Source organism: Trachemys scripta, chromosome 1, assembly GCF_013100865.1.
Source record: "Trachemys scripta elegans isolate TJP31775 chromosome 1, CAS_Tse_1.0, whole genome shotgun sequence".
Lineage (NCBI taxonomy): Eukaryota > Metazoa > Chordata > Testudines > Emydidae > Trachemys > Trachemys scripta.
In genome coordinates this window covers 191,581,699-191,602,242 of record NC_048298.1, presented here as the reverse complement: position 1 = coordinate 191,602,242, position 20,544 = coordinate 191,581,699, and the positions used below count along the sequence as shown (strand labels likewise).

Here is a 20,544-nt window from a genome sequence, read left to right as displayed (position 1 = left end):
TCTCGGGAGATTTTCAAAGGCAAAAAGGGCAATGAAAGTCAATGGAAGTTGGGCACCTGCCTCCCATTTGTGTCCTGACCAATACCTTTATTTACATTTCCATCTGTTCCACATAGATTGAAGCAGTTATTCTCATCACACACCCTGCCTAAAGCACTTGTCTACACTAGAGCAATTCTAAAAACAGTTTGGTCCACTTAGCAGGCATGTAAAACCTCTGCAACAAGTTCTCCAAACTGCCGAATAGTGTTTGAATAAGCAGTGTTTGGGTCTGTAATGTTTAATGCCAGTAGATGGACAATGGTTCAAGTAGCCCTCCCACTACTATCCAATAGTGCACTGGTGGCCTTTGAAATCTCTCAGAATCCCTTGCTTCTGGAAGATGTGCTTGAAATTGTGGGATAGATGCCAAGAAGGCATTGCAACTAAAGCAATTTAGAACAGCACTAGTGAGAACATGGAGCAAAACTGTAATGTACAGAACACAAATCACCGTGTCTAATGTGGGTACACTCATTTACTTGAACTTCAATTGGTTCTGTTCCACCAGTTCAATTAGGAACAGTTAATTAACTAGGGTAGGCATGGTCAGAGAGTGAATGAGGGAGGAAGCAATAGCTTCTGCTAAAATAGTGTAATTGGTGTAAGGAAGAAGCAAACATCAGGATGCGTCACTAAATTCTATCAAGCTGTGCAGGAATTAGGACAGAAAAACAAACTGTAAAACTGAAGAATTACAAATCCAACATGAAAACAAATGTCACTTTGAGCCAATGGGGGAAATTAAACTCTTCCCCAAATACTCCAACTCAAAGTCAGAGTTCAGAATACCAAGACAGCTTTTTTAGAACACTGTGCCCTACATACATACACACAGGATCTGTGCCCAAGAGGACCAAGTTCTGTTCCTGGGTCTGATATATGATCTTGGGCAAGTCACTTCACCTTTCTGTTTCTCCGCTTGTCCTCCCAACTAGACTTATGTATTTAATTTTCAAACTGTTCAGGCATAAACTTTATCTTATATTATGATTTGTATGTTTCCTAGCACAATGGGGCCCTGCATTTGGTTGTGATCTCTGTGTGCTACTGGAATACAAATAATATTAAGAATACCTTGTCCAAATTGTGATCCCACTGGCTCTGACCTCTACACACCCTTGGCCTGCATCATAACTCCTCTGTGCCCCTGCAGAGCTGGCTCTATGGCTTGCAAAAGACAAAGGAGTCTGTAAGCAGGCTCCATGCTTTCTGATCCTGCCATGGTGACCAATGCTGGTCAACATTTCAATCTTTTTTTAATCATTTTTGCTGGGTTTTTAAAACCAGTTTATATAGAGCTGGTTGAAATGTTTCCAGTATTGGATATTTCAACCACAGTTTTTGTATGGGAAATGTTTTAAAAATTCTCATAAATTGCCACCATTTTTTGACACAGACTGGCCCAGCCAGGGAGAGGGTGGGTCAATGATTCCACCCCAAGGAATAGGAGAGCTGGCCCAGACGGGCACAATGTCACGACAGCCGTGTGGCTTCTAGAATAGCGTCGAAGAGTTGGTTTTTTTTCAGAGCTGCCGTGGGAACGTGGCGAGGGGAAGCTGTTCCGAGCCGAGCGGGCTGCATGAAGAAAGCAATGCATGCGGTGACCTCACCGTATTTCCATGTCTGCTACACACACGTGCAAGGAGGGACCGATCTGCACGAACGCCACCACTGCAGCCCATCGCTACACACTTCTGGGCCCCTTCGAAGCCCCCCCGCACCCATTTCCTACCCTGTCACCCCAGTGTTTGCACAGGCTGGCCGCTGGCGGGGGCTGCTGCGCCTTTAAGGACTAAGGCGCCTGTGGCTGTGCTGTGAGGGGGCGCAGGCTGCGAAGGGCCGAGGAAGGAGCGGCGCTGGCGCTGGCCACCGGCTCCAGGTCGAAGCGGGGGCGGAGCAGCTCGGCGCGCGGGGCGGGCTCTGGTCCTGCCCAGCGCCCGCCCCGCGCGCTGGAGAGGCCGCAGCGCCATGCGAGAGCGGTGCCCGTCGGGCCCGGCGCTTGCAAGGCTCCCCGCCCCGCGCAGCCTGGGCTGGGCAGCGCGCAGAGGACGCAGCGGCGCAAGTTGCTGGCGAGGGGCCGCGGGACCCTAGCGGCCCCTGCGGGCATCGCCTTCACGGGCTGCGACTGGCGGTCATTTCCCTCTGCTCCCGGCTGCGGGGTGGCTCGGGCTCAAGGGCGGGTGTTCTGGCCTGCTCTGCCCTAGGGCGTCCTCGGGCCGGACTGTGCTCCAGCCGGCGTCTGTCATTGGATTGCAAAGGGCGAGCTCGGTGCTCTCAGCGATCGGGCTGAGGTAGCGCGGGAGAAGCAAATGCCTTGAACTTTTCTCCCCCGGCGAGGGGAGGGACCCTGGCACGCGAAGACCGTGCGGGCGGAGCGGGGCAGCCGGCTGGTTATGTGCAGTCATGGCTTGGCCGGCGTATTGGGTGGACGAGATCCAGTGGTTTACCCTGGTCACTCTGTTTGTGGCCGCCCTGGTCACTCTGGCCATCTACCTGGTGCAATATGCTCTGGTCGCTCTGCGGAACAGCAGGAGGAAACCGCCGTCGTCGGATGAACTTCTGCAGGGAAATGACACCCTATTGGCCTGGGTGCTGTCTCTGAACAGCTGGAGGACCCAGTGGCAGAAAGCTTGGATAACAGCCCTGAATGCAGAAGCCAAAGTGAGAGGGGTAAGTGGCCGTGTATACTGGGGGAAAAAAACGAAAACAAAAATAGTGGAAGTCTTGCACTGAAAACGACGTTGCAGTCGTCTGTGTTACCATAATATGGGAATCTGCACTTATTGCAAGTATCTGTTCCTTGAGATCTCATGGTTTTGAATGTAGATCTGTTTCCCCAGTCCTATTTCATGGGGGTGTAACCCTGTTGACTCTTACGGAGTTTCAAATCGAAGTGAACCTGGTGAAAGGGGAGTGGAAAAATGGCTTTATGTCTCTTATTCCAAAAGGATCTTATATGTAGTATTTTAAATACTGTTGTGACTTTTATACCTGCACTTTTGTGTAGGTTAAAGTCCTGGAGAGTAATTTGAAAACCGAACCTCAGATTTTTAAGACTACAGTGTAAGGACATTATCAAGTTATTTTTTCCCTTCCAAATAAATGAACACTCACTGTTCATCATAATTGCCTTCTGGAAGCTTTAAACTAAAATCTTTCTTCCTACTTCTTACCAAATCAGTATGATTCCTTCCACTTTTTTGAACTGTCATTCCGTTAAAAAGGCGAATCTATTTTGGTAAATACATATGAATTTGGAAATGCAAGAGCCAAATTTTGCTTTCCATTACAGCTGTACAAATCAGGAGTACAGTATAAAGCATCAATGAACTGGATGTACACTCGTGTAACTGAAAGTAGAATCCGACCCAAAGACTTACACCTCCCCTACAGAGCTCTCTTGTGGTTGTAGAGTCTGCCAGGAGAGCTAAATAAGTGTTGTCTATCCCAATAACATGCTAGAACTTTACTAGACTCTAGTTTTATTCTTACGTTTGCTAACCGTGAATCAAGTCTTTTGGGGACTATGAAAAATGCTAACTGTATATATGTTTGTTAATAAAACATACATAATGTTTACCTGATTTTATTATGTTGAAGTCATTGTCACTATTTGACTTCTGCTTTGCCTTGCCCACTGTTTACCATGTTTGCCAAAACAAGAAGTAAATATGTGTATGGTTACACTTATTCAGAATATCTTTGCCAGTGAAATCTAGAAATTTTCTTATTCTAGCCACTATTTCCTTTAAAAAGATATATAGAAGGGAGATGGCTAGAAGTGCAGGAGAGAGGGTGTTACTGACCTCTTAACCAATCAAGATAACATTGTCCTGTACCTCTGAGGTAAACAGTAGACACTTCCTGACTTGTCACATGACTCTAATGTCAATCATGAACCAGACTTTTCCCCTTATATAACTCTCAAAACTGGTCAATTCCAGCCCCTCTCATGTATGTTTTTGAACACATTTCAGATTTTTGATGTTTACTTCTGTTTAACTTATTTTTGTTTGTCTGGCAGATCTCAGTCTTGTAGAGGGGAGCAGAATAGAGTAAAATAAGATAATGTTCAACCTTATGTCAGTCATGCAATTTATGTTTGAATTTTATATAAAACGTAAAAAAAAAAAATTGTCTGAATTGGCATGCACAACATTTGACCTACCTTTCTACTCCCAGTATCTTTGTGTAAAGGACGTAAAACTTTATATATGTTATTTTAAAAAAAAACAAAAAAACAAAAAACCTTGGGATATGAAGGGGGGATGCAAGGGTACTTCAGGCCACAACAACCTAATTTCCTGGACTGAAATTGAAACTTTGCTGTGTTGCTGGAAATACCCAATTCTAACCATCTGGGAAATGTTGTTTCTGAGTGTAGATTTTTATGTTTACTCTTCACCACCATCTCCCCAAGCCAGTGATCTTTTGTTAGTAATCTGTTATTTCTAAGCAACCCATGTGTGTGCACGTGTGTGTGAAATTTAAAATTCTCCAGGCATCATTGTAAATGGGGAAGGTCGGTAGGAAATACTTTTGATTGTCCTCTTAAAATATCAGTGCAGTGTGAGAGAACTATGGGTGTTACGATAAAGGATGAAAGTCAGAGTTCTGCAAAAATAAATATTTTAAGAATTGTTATGAATTGGATACAGGTTCCAGGAGACAGAAATTAACACCACACTGTAGGCAAACAGATACAGAAAGTAACATTGCTTCTCACACACACCCTCCCCAAAAGAGCCTCTGTAGCCTTTTCTTTTGATGAATTCACTGCCTGACACTGCAATAGGTTGTTACTCCCTCAGCTAGGCTCCCAAATGCTCAGAACAATGTCAGCATCACAACGCTAATGAAATTCCTCCATGTGTACTCTTATACCAAAGCAAAACTTAACCTGGGAAGTCTGTTAATGCAGCAGCAGCAGCCGCCGCCAATGAGCGCTCACAGCATGAGTAAAATGTAATTACTGTTGTTTCTGAAAATGTGACTTCACAAAGCAGTGGATTTTAGGGATCTCTTTCTGCCCCTCTTTGTGTGTGTTATGTTTACATCATATTCTTCTTCCTAGGTTCTGGTCAATGTTGTAGGCGTGGGGTGTTTTTCTGTTAAGTATTAAAAACAAAATATTGTTGTGTTTTTAAAGATCTTTCAAACAATTGTTTGGTAGCTCTTCATTTTGGGATAGATCATGCAGCCAGCCATATAACATGCTGTAGAATAGTATTAGAGTTATTAGGCCGGATCCTGAAAACAGTTGTTACTATTATTTTTAAATATTTATATTATGGTAGCTGTGAGAAAACCTTACTCATGAGAGTAGCTTCATTGAATTCAACAGAATTACCTGCAATATGTTGAGTGCCCTCACCTCCCATTGCTGTCAAGATGAGTCATAATCAGGTCTTATGAGAGTGAAATTCAGCATAGGTTTTCCAGGATGTTCCTTGCATTATGTAGTGGAGAATAGTGGATAGGATTAAAAACTCCTGCAATTTTATATATGAAAACTGACACTTTCTATTATCTGATGGTTTCAAAAACTTTAATGACAGTGTGTCTCTGTTATGTTGAAGTGAAAATAATTTATTTGATTAAAACGTGTACTTGTTTCTTAGGATTTGTTGTTGCTTACATTTGAAGAAGACACAACTCCTCAGCCACTGGAGCTAGCAGTCAGACGGGTTGTAAGTGTTGTAAAGTCAGCCCAAGAGAAGGTAAACTTTTAATGTTTTCTCTTAATAGATTAAAATCGTTACTCCTTTTTAAAATACTAAGCTTTGTCAAGCTTGGTAATGGACTTTCTGAGTTATGGACTGTTGTAAACCCTGTGCATACTTATTTGAGCCGATTAAAAGTTTCAGTGTGTGTTTCAGGGCTACTAGCAATTGATCACAAAATTGAGCTCATTCTTAGTTTTATGTATGCATCTGTTAAGGTCACATGGCCAAATGTTTTCCCATTATTTCCCCCTCCCATTACTGTTAGTCTGCTTAGGGTGGGGAAGGAAAGGAACATTCTGGAGAATGTTTTGTTGATTAAAAGTTTTACTTAACTGCAATCAGATAAGAATAGGCCAAGTAGGTACAAAGTCTAAGGGTGAAATCTTGGCCCCGTTGAACTGAATGGGAATTTTGTCCTGGTCTTCAATGGGTCTGGAAAGTCACCCTAAAAGGTATTAAGTGAGAACTAGCATATGAATGCTTTTTTTTTCTTTTTTTTTTTTTTTTTAAGAAGCACACAACATTAAAACAAGACTGAATGTGGCCATTTGAATATGTACATTCTTTCCATGAGATACACAAGCACAACTCTACTGTCTTCAGTGGTAGTTGCATTGGGTGGCATAATTTGGACAAAATTGTAGAGGCTAATGACTGTTTTCAAACTTAAATGCCTACAGTTAGGCCCCTAACACAAAATGGCCTGATTCTCACAAGTGCTAAGCACCCACTCTCTTATTACTTCTCTCTTCCTGTTAGTCCTGTGAACTATGCACATAAGTCAGAGTAGTCTAACTTTAGGTTCCCCGATTTGAGGTTTGTTTTTGTTTGTTTGTTTTTTAATAACAAATTCTTCGTTGAATGAAAGGTAAGGGCCCAGATCATTTGATATGGCAGATCTGCATTCAGAGTAAGATCTGAGTGTTTCTACACCCCTAATCCTGAGGCTAGCTGATGGCTCAGCCAGTCCACAGAGTAAGGTAGGGGAGTCTTAACTCCCAGGATGTAAGGATGCCCATCTGCATCTCCCTTTTCTCCAGCAGTTGGGGCTAGGATGCTATTATGTTGGCTTCACATTATCTGAGGATTCCCCAACACAGGGGGAATCCTCCAGAGGCTGGATCTGCTAGTACTATGGCTATAGTACTTTGGGCCACCACTGGATCAGATTGATGTTTTTTCTAAGAGATGCTTTAGTGCAAGCAGGAATTAATTCAATCAGGGAAGCTCTGTGGCCTGTTTTATACAGGAGGTCAGACTAGGTGATTGTGGTAGATCCTTCTGGCCTTAATCTATGAATCTATATAAATATTTTTTGTGGAGCACACATAAGAGGGAGATTGGGGGATTTTGAGGAGGGGGAAGTAGAACCAGCCCAGACCAGAAAAGTCAATAGCCTGGTGATTAGGGTACTCCCCTGGGATATACCTGCTCTAGAACCTGGGTCTCCCATATCCCATTTAGGCATTGATCTGGGTCTCTTCCATTTATCTCCTTTCTCTTCCACCTCCTTCTCTTCCTTCCCCACACCCCCAAAATACCCCAAAACAAAACATCCTGGATCTAAAAACCTTTCTGATGGAAGCTTAGTTGAGATGATAAGTTTTGGTGTTGACAAATCTACATTTTCCACTGCATTTTGGCAAAAAAGTCAGATATAGACAGGACTGGGTTGAACACTGTCTTAATCATATAGGCAGGTTTTTATGGAAATGGCTTCAACCTTATCTATGAATTTCTTTACTCTTCTTGGTTTAAGACACACACTGCATGAAATTCAAATATATTTTGCCTCTCTGCACAAAAGTTGTAAATTAAAGAAGGAGCCCTTTGATAGATACTTTCACTCCTTTTTTAAATGCATGGGTTTTTTTTTTCCCCTAGGAAAATCTGGTAGTTTTCCTGTAGAACATTAATTGCAAATCCAAAGATCATTGATAGTAAATTCATGGAGAAATAAGTAGCTCTTTTGTATTGTTCTGTTCCTGGAACTGGTCTACATTAAATTAGAACGGGAAATTCTATAATACACAATAGAAACCTTTTTTAAGGCCCTGTCCACACTGCAACTTTCAACTTGAGTTTGTAACTAGTTACTAGCATGGTGTGTGACCAGGCCCCACATGTTTATCAATGCAGTGGCAGCCAAGAGCATTTTGCCCTTGCCAGAGGCCATGACTGGCACATGGCTATCTTCTTGCAACCAGTTTGGCACCCTTTTATTTATGATTGTATTACAAGAGCATCTAGAGGCCTCACTCAAGGATCAGGGCTCCATTATGCCATGTGCTTTACAAACCTAATTTAAAAAAACACAGTCCCTTCCTCAGAGCTCACAACTAGGATTATGACAAGACTCAACAGTGGATGCAACAGAGGAATTGGAGTGAAAGGACAAAACAACAGTAAAGTAAATACATGTATGCATAATATTATGCATAAACACCATGGGGTTCTTTTATGTGTTGAGTGTATCTCTTCTGTGTGATTAGTCTCCTTCCTCTCAGCTCTCTCTGCAGGAGGACATGCCTGAGTGCATTAGTCAACATGATGCAGGTTCTACTCTGTGAACAAGTCTACCAGGGCACTGTATCTCCTACTGAGGTATTAGTGGATATCTGGCCAGAATGTTGTTTGTTTTTTGCAGTAGATCCAGAGACCCCCACTTAGGATCAGGGCCCCATTATGCCAGGCACTGTACAAACATATCCCAACACACTTTATCCCTTCCTTGAAGAGCTTAAAATCTAAGAAACTGATGCATTTCCCAGGAAGCACTGATGGTTAGGTCGGATGCCAGCTGTGAGCATACAAACATGGTTGTAATGGCAGAAAAGTGGCTGTGAGGATGCAAAGTGAACCATGTGACTTGTTGCAAGTTAAGGTGACCAAGCCTCTAACCAGTTACAAAATCAATTAAAAATATAGTTTGGACAGGGCCTAACTGTATAGAATGAAGTGATTTGTTTTTAGAAGTACTTGCGTTGCTTTAGTTGACTTGGTCAGCATTTCCATCACCTGTTTCCAGAAGGCTTATTACTTGGCAGTAAACGTTTTGTGTTTTGCTTTTGGTTTTTTTCCTCATGTCTGGAACTTGGCACATAAGGATCTGGCCTAGGCAAGAGCAAGTTTTGAAATCCATTTAGTTGTTTTTAAGCTACAATGAAAAGTATCCCTCCTTTTCCTTCAAAACATTGACATTGCCTGCTTGACATATTCTTCATACTCTAAACATTCCCCCTGGGGTAAGGGGGAGAGGAAGTGGTTTAGAGAAAGGAAAGCTTCATTTAGTGGGCTAATCAGCCATGTGATTTTCAGCTGGGCTTTGCAGCCTGCTCTTGAGGGCCTTATTAAGCTACTCTGCCATTGCAACTGTGCTGGTTCCGTAGGTTGGCTGAGAGAGTTGAGCAATGCTGCCAAGAGCAGGTGGTATAGGGTAGCACTGTTGTAGTGGTTGGAACCTTTCAATCCCTTTTGGAGCTGGCAAGGAGAGAGAAGGAGCAGGTAAAGACCAGTCATGCAAAAGGCAATCCGTTAGTTTTAAAACACGCTTGAGATGTTTGATATCCATCCCATCATCTTACCCTGAACTCCTGAGGAGAGACTCTGGGTTACTGGCAGGAGAGAAACATGATCTGTGATTCATGCTGCTTATTGAAGGTCACTGACTAATAAGGTTAACCCAGGCATGGCCTTGGATGAAGTCTCTGATTTTTGTATTTCTGAGATCTGGCTGAGATGAAACTGGTGTGGAAGAAGAAGAGAGCCCCGTCTTTCTCTGGTCACTACTCCGAGTGCAGAGTTAAGATAGTTTGGGTGCCTAAGAATAAATTGGCATACCCTCCAACACTGGGGTTTATTGTAAATTTAACCTTAACTTCAATTTTCTGGCTTTCTAATTGTGTGGTTTTTCTTATAAGGATTTTTATTCCTAAATTACTGATATGCAGTCAACCTTCATTAAGCTATTTATCTGGGAATAAAATTGTGTTGTATAGTAGCACCTGTTTCTTTTTTTTCAAAGAAAAGGCCAGCCAATGCTAGTGATGCACTGAGAGTTTTAATAAATACGTATAGCTAGTCATCTTAACAAACCCTAAATATACTGCTACTGGGAAGCTAAGAATTTACCACTTAAAATCCATTTCATTATGGGATATGTCCCACCTGTTTAGAGGGGATAGGAAGAATAGAATGTCAGAGGCGTGGGCAACATTTGGAACAATGCGTGAAGTGCGTGAGGTTTATATAGTACCTGTACATAACAATTTTATTGAAATAAAACAAATATACAAACTAAAATAAACCTAAACCTCTTTATTTTAATTATTTAACTGCATGTTGCCACTTCTTCAAGGAGAAAAGAGTAGCTTACATTTTATAGCTCTCTAGAGAGGTAGGAGGTAGCAAACTGAAACTGAGACACAAGTTCCCCTACTAATTCAGCTATACCTCTACCCAGATATAACACAAATTAGGATATAACGCGGTAAAGCAGCGCTCCGGGGGGGCAGGGCTGCGCACTCTGGCGGATCAAAGCAAGTTCGATATAATGCGGTTTCACCTATAATGCAGTAAGATTTTTTGGCTCCCAAGGACAGCGTTATAGCGGGGTAGAGGTGTATCTGGAGAACCGGAGGAAAAAGTTCATCTAAAAAGTTAAAATCAGACTGAGAGATAGAAATATAAAATTTCTGTAAATTGTGAAAGGGAAAACTTAAAATAATTTAGACACTCTTATTTATATAGACACATTCTCATTAAAATAGTGTCTAAACTTGTTGAATTAAAACTACAAATCTGCAAATATTTGTCTGATGGATCTTGAAATTAACAGATTTTTTTTATTTAATAGTTTGTGGCTCAGAACCACTGTTGTTGATTACAACTCGGGAGAAGGGAATAAGAAAAGAACCAGAGCTAGAAGATAACACTGTTTAATGTATAAATTCACCATACAAATACTGGCTATTTTACCTTTAATTCCATTGAGACAAGGTAGAGAACGAAAAGATGGAGCACCCATTCCAGTGGGTGTAGGTCTAAGCAGGTGTGACTTTCACATTTTAGGATAAAGGAAACAGTTATATTACCTGTGTAAGTAAGTGTATACATGTTAGACCTCCTAGAAGAAGGAATGACCTTTTATAAAGAACTTTCTCAGTCTTTGAAAGAAGTGTTGTGGTGTTTCTGTTTGAAACAGAATGAAACTGAGGACTTCTGGGTTGAGTCTGAGAGATATAAGCAGATTGAGAATGAGTATTTGTCGTTTGTTTGGCTTGCTGTTTATTTTAAACTGTTTATTATTATGGAGTTGTACAAGTGACCCTATGGACTATATAACCAACTGTTGAAATAGATACAGTAACTCCTCGCTTAATGTTGTAGTCACGTTCCTGAAAAATGCGACTTTAAGCAAAATGATGTTAAGCGAATCCAATTTCCCCATAAGAATTAATGTAAATAGGGGGGGTTAGGTTCCAGGGAAATATTTTTTCACCAGACAAAAAGCTATATATTATATAGATATACACACAGTATTTATTTTAAATAAACAATTTAATAGTGTTCACAGCGATGATGATTGTGAAGCTTGGTTGAGGTGGTGAAGTTAGAGGGTGGAAAAGGGTGGGATATTTCCCAGGGAATGCCTTGCTGCTAAATGATGAACTAGCACTCGGCTGAGCCCTCAAAGGTTAACACATTGTTAATGTAGCTTCTCATCAAGGCAGCACGAACACGAGGGAGGAGAGACAGCATAGCAGACAGAGACAGACACACCTTGTGTTTGGGAGAGAGAGAGAGATGCACACTGCCCCTTTAAGTAAGCTGACCCACTCTTAAGTGCATTGTCTTTTTAAGTGGATCAGGAAGTTGAGACAGCAGCTGCTGCCCCAAGCTCTCAATGTCTCTCTCCGTCTGTGTCCCCTCCCTGCTCTATATGGAGAAGGGGTAAGTGGGGTGCAGGAGCAGGGAGGAGGGGGACACCCTGACATTAGCCCCCTCCTCCCCCCCCTGCACAGCAAGCAGGAATCTCTGGGAGCAGCTCCAAGGTAGAGGGCAGGAGCAGCACATGGCAGTAGGTGGAGGGACAGCTGAACTGCCGGCAATTGATAGCCTGCTGGGCGGCTACAGCACAGGGAACTTAGGGGAGCTGATAGAGGGAGCTGATAGGGGGGCTGCCGTTCCACCCTGGTTACAAGCTCCCACCAGCTAGCTGCAATGGGCTGCTCTTCCTGCAAGCAGTGGACAAAGTAGGCAGCGGCCAAACGACGTTAGAGGGGAGCACTGCATAACTTTAAACGAGCATGTTCCCTAATTGATCAGCAATGTAACAATGAAACAACTTTAACCGGGACAACTTTAAGTGAGGAGTTACTGTAATACAAATAAGAATTGTAAATCAATTATCAAGAAAACAGACTTTTTTGGAGGGTGGGGGAAAGAGACGGAAATAATGAATGTCTTGTCCTCCTAAGAATATTTTTGAGGGTGTGGAAAGGGACTGTAGGGGGAGGGATAGCTCAGTGGTTTGAGCATTGGCCTGCTAAACCCAGGGTTGTGAGTTCAATCCTTGAGGGGGCCACTTAGGGATCTGGGGCAAAAATCAGTACTTGGTCCTGCTAGTGAAGGCAGGGGGCTGGACTCAATGACCTTTCAGGGTCTCTTCCAGTTCTCTGAGATAGGTATATCTCCATATATTTATATTTAGAGTTACAAATTCTACCTTTGTGCTTTAATAGCATATTTAAAATGTTCCTATGAAACGAATCCTGAATCAGAAATTGATGACTTCATGTGAGCTAGTGTACTTGCATTATAAGAGCATGACTGTGATGTCTATTCACTTAAGATTGCTGATGTGATTCTGCCTCCTTAATGAATTATTGTCTATATCTGGGGCTCCTCTGTGTTGTGAAATGTGTCCTACAAGTTCTTTGAATGTAGAAAGTCAGTTCCTGAACCAAATTGGCTTGGGGGAAGAGGGAGGATGAGATTTTTGCATTTGTAGGTTTATATTGAGGTATATAAATAAAGTTACTGTTCATAAAAGCAACTGGACTGGCTACCTTGGGTTAAGCAACATGTATTGCAGGCAGGCACTGTACAAGCTTTGTCTCTTGAATATTCACCCCAAACTCTGCCAATGCACTTTAGTACTAAATTTCAACACCTTTTCTGGTTCAACCAAAGATCTCTTGAGTAGAGGAGGCTAATTATGCCAAATTATATGATGGCTTTTTGTTATGTTCGCAAACAGGGAAACTAGGATGATGCAACAAAATTCATCTTTGTGATAGCTGTGAAAGCGACTTCATTATTTTATTCAGGCCATCTTGTGACCCAGAAATCTTAATGTCTTGTGAAACTTCCACAAGATGGCTAGTTTCACATCAAAATATGAAAAAAACTGGGATTTCATCATGTTTTGATGCAAAAATTTGATCTTTGACTAAAATTTTGTATTTTTTGAAAGTGTGTGTGGGGGGGAAGGGGGAAATGTTTGACAGTCAAGGAACTTACTTGGAGCATTTTATTGATTGTGTCAAAACCTCCAATTTTTGAGAAAGGTAGTGGTTGTAAATGCTTTACACTACAGTCAGAATTTGAACTTTGGTCTCCAGCAATGAAAGTCTAGTGTCCTTGTCCCCTGCATTTCTGAACTTCATAATTTTTCTAACTGATCCAGGTAGAAAGTTTCTTGAATGAAAACCTTATTTATTTATTCCCTGCTAGGTGGTTTCTTGTAATGTAGTGGGAGACTCCATTCAATTTATTGTTCATGTGTCACATACGTCACCTACTACCACAGAATGTCAGTCCTACAGTGTGAAACTGTCTCCACTTCACTTACAGGTAACGTTTTTTAATTATATCCCTTGCTAAATATTACATTCAGATCCAAAAAAACTAATTGGCCCAATTTTTTTACATACATTGTAGTCAAACTGAAATATTGTTTTAACTTTTGAACCTCATAGTTACAAAATGCTTAAATATTTAATGTTAGCGCTGTCCACAAAAATTGGCTTTTTTTTTTTTTAAGGTACTTTTGTCCCAATTCATTGTATAATTAAAACTAAATATTTGTGAAGACAATGCAAATAAATAATATTGCATTTATAATTGTGGACCATGAAAATACATTTTTTCCCCATAAGTCTGATGTTCTCAACCAGGGTTCTGGGCCCCCTTGGGGGGGGCCGCTAGCAGGTTTCAGGGCCAGCGTTAGACTTGCTGGGGCCCAGGGCAGAAAGCCAAAGCCCCACCATGTGGGGCTGCAGCCCAAGCCTGAGCAATGTAGTTTCGCGGAGGCATCTGTGTCATGGTGGCCCAGGCAATTGCCATGCTTGGTACCTCTTAATGCCGGCCCTGTCTTTTATATGTAGAAAAACAGTTGTTGTGGCACAAGTGGGCCATGGAGTTTTATAGTATGTTGGGCGGGGAGGGGAGCTCAGAAATAAAAAGGTTGAGAACCCCTGCCCTAGGCTATACTCATAAGAAATTATTTCACTTTTTAGTGTATTCTATGTTCTTCTTAAGCTACTGTCATTTGAGATTTATTAAATTAAATGCTGGTATCACCCTGACTTCAGTGATACCGCACTTGTTTACAGCAGTGATGAGCTTTGTCCAGTGCTTCTCTTAAAAGATATTTACAAATCTGCAGATGACAAAAACTAACCTCTGTCATTTCAACAGCTGGAACTCTATCTGAAAGAGAAAGGTGAAGACATTGAAGTTGTGTGGTCCTTCCTTAATGCCCCTGAAACTAATATTAAAATCCAGCCAACAGCAGTGCAGGAGGTCAGTCAGTAAGTTTTTTATTTTTGTTTGTTTGTCTGTCTGTCTTAACCAGTCCTCTAAAACAAAACTAAAGGACACATTTTGAGTCCCCTCTTAAGCACAGTAGCACCCTACATGGATACTAAAGTGTTAAACCTAAGTTGAGATAGAGTTGACCAGTTTTCACAGAGAAATCTTTTGTTGGGTCATTGGTTTCATCCAAATCTAAAAGCATGAAAAATCTTGCTTCTTAAATAAAATTATTTCTCAAAGCATTTTTGGACATCTGTAATAAGTGTCCCAATCAAAATATTTTTTTAAGTCACTGTATGGATCGCTTGCATTAGTATTAGAAGAGGATAACCTTATTTCAGAGTCAACTTGACAAATGACTAGTTTGGCGGGGGAGGGACTAAGAATCTTAAGGCTTTCCATAGTGCTAAGCACTTGATTTGTGCTTTCTTATTTGCATGTTATCTTTCAAGTTACAAATTAATTTTCTCATTATTTGGGATCTTCCTCTCCTCACTCCACTTTTTATTTATCAGATTAGAGAAATTGTACCTTAACAATGGGAAATGGTTCCCTTGTGCTTTTTTTTTTAAACTATACACTTACTTTTTTGTGTCTTGCACTGTAACTTGTGTGGTGTTTTTTCCCTTCTTAAAAAGTTGACTTCAGTGCATGTTAGAGCTTCTTCTGAGGAATTGTATTGACTGAATGATTACTGGGGTGGGGGGTGGGGCAGGGGGATATTTAATTTTATTATCATGGATATACAACTAAACGTATTAAAAAACGATGTATGACAAAACACTCTTCAGAACACTAAAAAAAAAAAAAAACTCAGATTTATTTTGCATGTGTGGCAACCTAAATGACCTTAATCACTGGGAATAATATCTAATATCCATGTATTAAACAGTCACTAAGTACTTATTGACAGGTCATAATGTCTCTGAAACAGTGTGGCCCGTTGTATTTAAAAACTCTGCTTTTTGAAAAGTGCTTGACTGTGGATTTACAAGTGTAGTTATATTGCATTGGGTGTTGTACATGCTCTTAAAAAGAACCTGTAAAATCTAACTAACTAAAGGCTTCATTCTCTCCTTAATGTTAATGGGAACTGAGTATGCATCTTATAGGTCTAGAGTCGAAAACCCCCAAAATATTGACATTTATGAATGAACTACAGTTTGGAAATTGTTTCGGCTCCTTCATTTAAATGACATTTTCCCTCTGTTCCTTTTTTTTTTTTTTTTTAAGTAAATACTTTTACATGCAAAAATAATAATGATAATCACTTAAAGAACTTATCTTCACAGTGCTTCATACACACCAGTTAAACTGGATGAAATAAGAAGATTCTAGTTTACACTGACAAAAGCTTGATGACTCTGAATCCCACTTGGCGCTCTGTACTTGGCTGACTTTTAGTATTGCAGATGATATATATGGCCTGCATAGAAACTGCACTACCCAGTCACAAAAATAATATTTTACAGTTAGGAACGACAGTTCTAACATATTCTAAAAATGACGTGTTAAGGGTTCTTGAAGAAACTTATTCAGATGCAGTTTTAATGTTTCCTGTGTTGGATTCCAGAAAGAGGGTTGAATGTAAATGTTTACAGTTGAAGATGGGGCACAGATAATGGAGTTAGTTTTTTCAAATATTATATTCTACTTGAAGCCAACAAGGAAGTGGAATATAATCTTTTTGAAAAAACTTTTATATGAACCTAATTCCCCCACAACCCCAAATGCCCATGATATTGGGTATCCGTCTTTCCAAGCCTTTACATTTGGAACTAAACTTGGGTGAGTGGAGGTTTTTTGTTTTAAGTGAACTGCTTCATACATGGACATGAAAGCATCAGAAAATGTCAATGAGTATCAGGCTAATTATAACAATTAGCATAACTTAGTTCATAGCAAAATTAGAACTCGTTGGAATTTTTCAAATTTTCGAGAACAGTTTCCATTAAACTAAATTTTCATTGAAAGTGGGCAGTGAGTGGAGGGGAAACACCCAACAAGAGGGGTTGGTTGGTTGTGTTTTTTTTGTTTTGTTTTTGTTTTTGTTTTGTTTTTTAAACTTTTTTTTGAGGGGGGGTTCAAGCAGGTGTAACAAAGGTTTGTTATCCATACACTTATCAAGTTGATAAGGTGACACTGCCAAAGTGGACACTGGAAGTTTAATTGTATCAGTCTTTTGGGGTATTTTTTTTAAAATATTGGAGCACAACAACATGCAACTTATACAAATAGGCCCCTTAAGTAAGTTACAAGAGAGAGAAGCAGCAGTACAACATGAGAAAAATAAGGTTGAAGGGTGGAGGGTGCTTTATATGAACAATATCTACACATCTTCAGAGTGTGACATCATAAAGCGGGTAGTGAAACAAGATGTATATACATTGCAGATTGGGATTGTTCAAACACACCTAATACTACCCGTCAACAAGTTAGTGGTCAAGAAGGGACTCTGACTTTAAATTTATTAGGCCTGTGGTGAAGATTTGGTTGTCACTTGCACAAGTGCAGGAATATTTCATTAACTTGTGCTAGTTCTAAAGCACCGTGTAGGTTTGCAAAATGAAGTGGTCGGTCCTGGGATGTGTTGCACATTCTTGGCTCTCATCAAAGTTGTTGAGAGTTGATGGAGCTCAGTCAGAATGTTGCAGGACACTCATCATCTGCCAGGATTAGGTCTTTCATCCCCTTTATTGTGATCATCTTGAGTTGCGTTAGTGAGTTGTTGGGATATTTCTGCCAGGAATGCAGCTAAATAGCTTAGCTTCTGCAACAGGGCCTAGTTAATATCCATTTTTTGGTCTCTAACTTTTTGCCAGAGAATGTGAGTCCTCCGATTGCGTACAAAATGGCTGTGTGTTCCCACCTGACCACAGCACACATCAGGATACTCTTTCCATCTTACTGTAAGAATCAGGAGACATGAATGTTTCATATAAGACTCAGTAAATTGGTTCCATTCCTTTAAAAGTTATGGTCTGTAACAGTATAATCTTTCTAAATGAGATATCAGTTTGAGACACTCCTCTATATATTTTCATCTATAGGTATTCTCTGTCATGTAGGTCTATGCAGTGTCTCCATGTATAGCCTGATTTACATCTCTGTACATTAGAAATTGAACCTCTTCTAGATTTTTCCTGGACCACTTCCAGTGCTCTTGAATTTCCTAATTGCTGTCTATGTGCAATAATTTAATTAAATATCCCCTCAATTCCAAATATTGAAGAAAACTGAAGCATAGAATAGCATGCTGCCACTGATTGATTGTAGCTAAAAGTAAAGTGATCTCCTTTATCAGATCACTGGCAAGCAAACAATTACTGCATCGATGTGCTTTATAAGTAACCTCAAAGCTACCATGTATAAGCAAAATTTTGCAATGCATTTTGATGCCTGCAGTATAAAGGACGGAGCATAAATGAGTGCTGCAATGAACCATCAATATCTGGAAAGCATTTCTTGGATGACAAGTGGATGGGAATGATAGCTTAAGTTTCCTGACTGGAGCTGCCTGAACATTCAGACAGAACTATTTTAGGCATGACTGAGGTTTGGGCTAAAGAAGTACCAAAATGATCATTGTGTGCTGAATGGAAGTTGCCAAATTTCAGCTAATGGAAGTCAGCATAGTTCCATAGAAGTCAGTGGTACTAGTTTGATAATCTGACCTGCTGTCTGTGTATACTGTATTGCTATCCTGGTTTTGCCCAGGTGGTAAAAGCTTTAACAGCATAACAAATATGTATGAAATCATGACTGAGGTTCTTTTTGAGGTGAGTAATGACTTTACCCTTTCCATTTCTCTTTCAGAACTGCTTGTGATTATAATGCATATATTGTGAATGTGGGTTTTTTATTTTTAATAGCTAAGATCAGTGACTATTTGTCTGACATTTCAGTATGTCTGGCTATTGGCACTAGACCTGCTCTCATTCTTACAACATTTGCTTTATGCTATAGTGATAGACTGCATAGTCAGCTGTCCAGTGAATTTCTGCATTAATGTTTATTCTCCTGATTAATTAGAAGCATGATTCTTTTTTCTCTCCTACTAGGGCCAGATGGCTGAGACATGTGCAATATTTGAGCCATTCAGAGATGTTTTCCAGAATCTAATTAGTTTAGTTTCACCATCTGTAATTTTGAGTACAAAACCTACAGATATAATAAAGGAGGTACAGGTAAGTCTTGTATACATTTAAATAATTTTTGCAACTTGTTTTCTGTTAATATTAATATGACTGGTCAGAGGACACTCATAATCCTGTGAATGAACTGCAAGTTTAACACTGTGCTATTTGATCAGAAATCATAGAGAAACACTTTAAACCACTTAACCTCTGGTACAGGAAGATTAAAGATTAAAATTCCTAGGTGACTACTTTGTTGCTAATGCTGCCCTGTAATTTTTAATATCAAATGACTTTTACCGTGTTTATCTGTGTGAGTATACAAGGTATTGAGTATTTTATATAGATGATCCCTTGTGTCTTGTTTCCTTTTCACAGAATGTACAAAACATAGGAACTCTCCCCCAGGGCACCAGCCCTCCGAAACCTCCAAGGATTCATGAACTAAAACTGCTAGTGAAGAACATTGTAGCCACACTGACTGATCACAGTGCTGCAGGTAAAACAAAATCTACTGCAGACAGATATTCTGCTTCAAAGCTGTAAGGAGGGTGGCTCTTTAACCTGTAGTGGTCATACTTTCAGACACAACAAAATACAATGAATGGATCAGATAAATCCTCATTCTGATCTGGTGCCTCTGTGGCACTGGTGTGCCTTTTTCCTCTCCGTCCTCTCCACATCCAAAAACCTGTAGGTGGGGCAGAGTAACTGATTTAATTATTCAAATTAAAATAAAAGACTCATGCACAAAGCTAAGTGTCCAGGCACATAATATTGTAACAAAATAAAACCCCAGAAGCACTAATTAATGATTCCAAAAAGGAATCCTGCCAAGCTCCTTTCCATCCTGCCATCGTTATTGGAAGAAGACCCTCAGCCCTCCCCCAAAACCCTATGGAGCAGATTCCTTTGCAGCATGCCCAGGTCAGCAATTTTGGGTTATTTCAAACCAATAGGGGTTGCGCACTGTGCACATCATGACTCTCTCCTTCTACGCCCCCAGCAAGCCAGAGTCAATAAACTGGTTTGTAGCACTGCTCAGTACCATGAAGCACTCCTGCAATTAACGGGGGGCGGGGAGTTCTGAGGCAGCAGAAGATTAAGTAATTGATAAGGTGGCTATAATGGAGTTGCACTGCCAAGGAGCAGAGGGCCCTGTTCCCGATGTGAAGGCATAGGATCTTTATCAAGATGGTTCTGTCCTTTGGCAAGATCTGAACAGTCCTCAAGGGTGGGTGTGGGAAGAGGAGGACATAGAATTCAATGCACTGGTTGTGTTCAATTCTGTGTGTATGTAGGGTGGGGGTAATCATTCTGTTAGGGGCGTGGAGAGAACTCTAAAGGAAACCTCCTTAGTTCTCTTTCCTCAGTCAGGGCCTCTCCCCTGCAGGTCTGTTGGTGGGAAGGGGTTGAATATGGCCGATATGAATTGTTGTTATGCCCAGAGATTTCCAAGAAAATCTCTGGGCATTGTATGGTCTGAAAAGTCACATTTGGGGGAGAGGAGAGGAAACAAAAGGAAGTAAAACACCTTGAAATACCCTTATTGTATTGTCACTTTTTAATACAACTTTCCACTTAAATCATTTGGAAGCCCTGCTTAACAACTGATGACTCAACATAGGTGTTATAATCCAACTCCCGGTCTTTTCTGTTTGGTTGAATATTACTTGGTATGACACTGGCTTAGCTGTGCTCTGAGTAATTTGTTAACACTAGAACCCTCCATGAGATGTTTATTCAGGCAGGGATACTTTATTGAAGAAAGACATACCTTTTTCCCCCCAAAAAAAGTCATTGGCTTGGGGCACATGGAG

General features: G+C 40.6%; 1 protein-coding gene across 1 annotated transcript in view; it reads left to right on the top strand.

Annotated features, from left to right (window-relative positions):
- Positions 1–1,985: 1,985 nt before the first annotated feature.
- Positions 1,986–20,544, top strand: part of C2CD2 (C2 calcium dependent domain containing 2) — a gene marked incomplete in the record, with an annotated part of 44,031 nt that continues 25,472 nt past the window's right edge. The window contains 6 exon segments of the mRNA XM_034753304.1: positions 1,986–2,712; positions 5,664–5,762; positions 13,506–13,625; positions 14,472–14,576; positions 18,650–18,775; positions 19,103–19,223. Of these exon segments, the coding sequence (XP_034609195.1) occupies positions 2,446–2,712; positions 5,664–5,762; positions 13,506–13,625; positions 14,472–14,576; positions 18,650–18,775; positions 19,103–19,223 (838 nt within the window).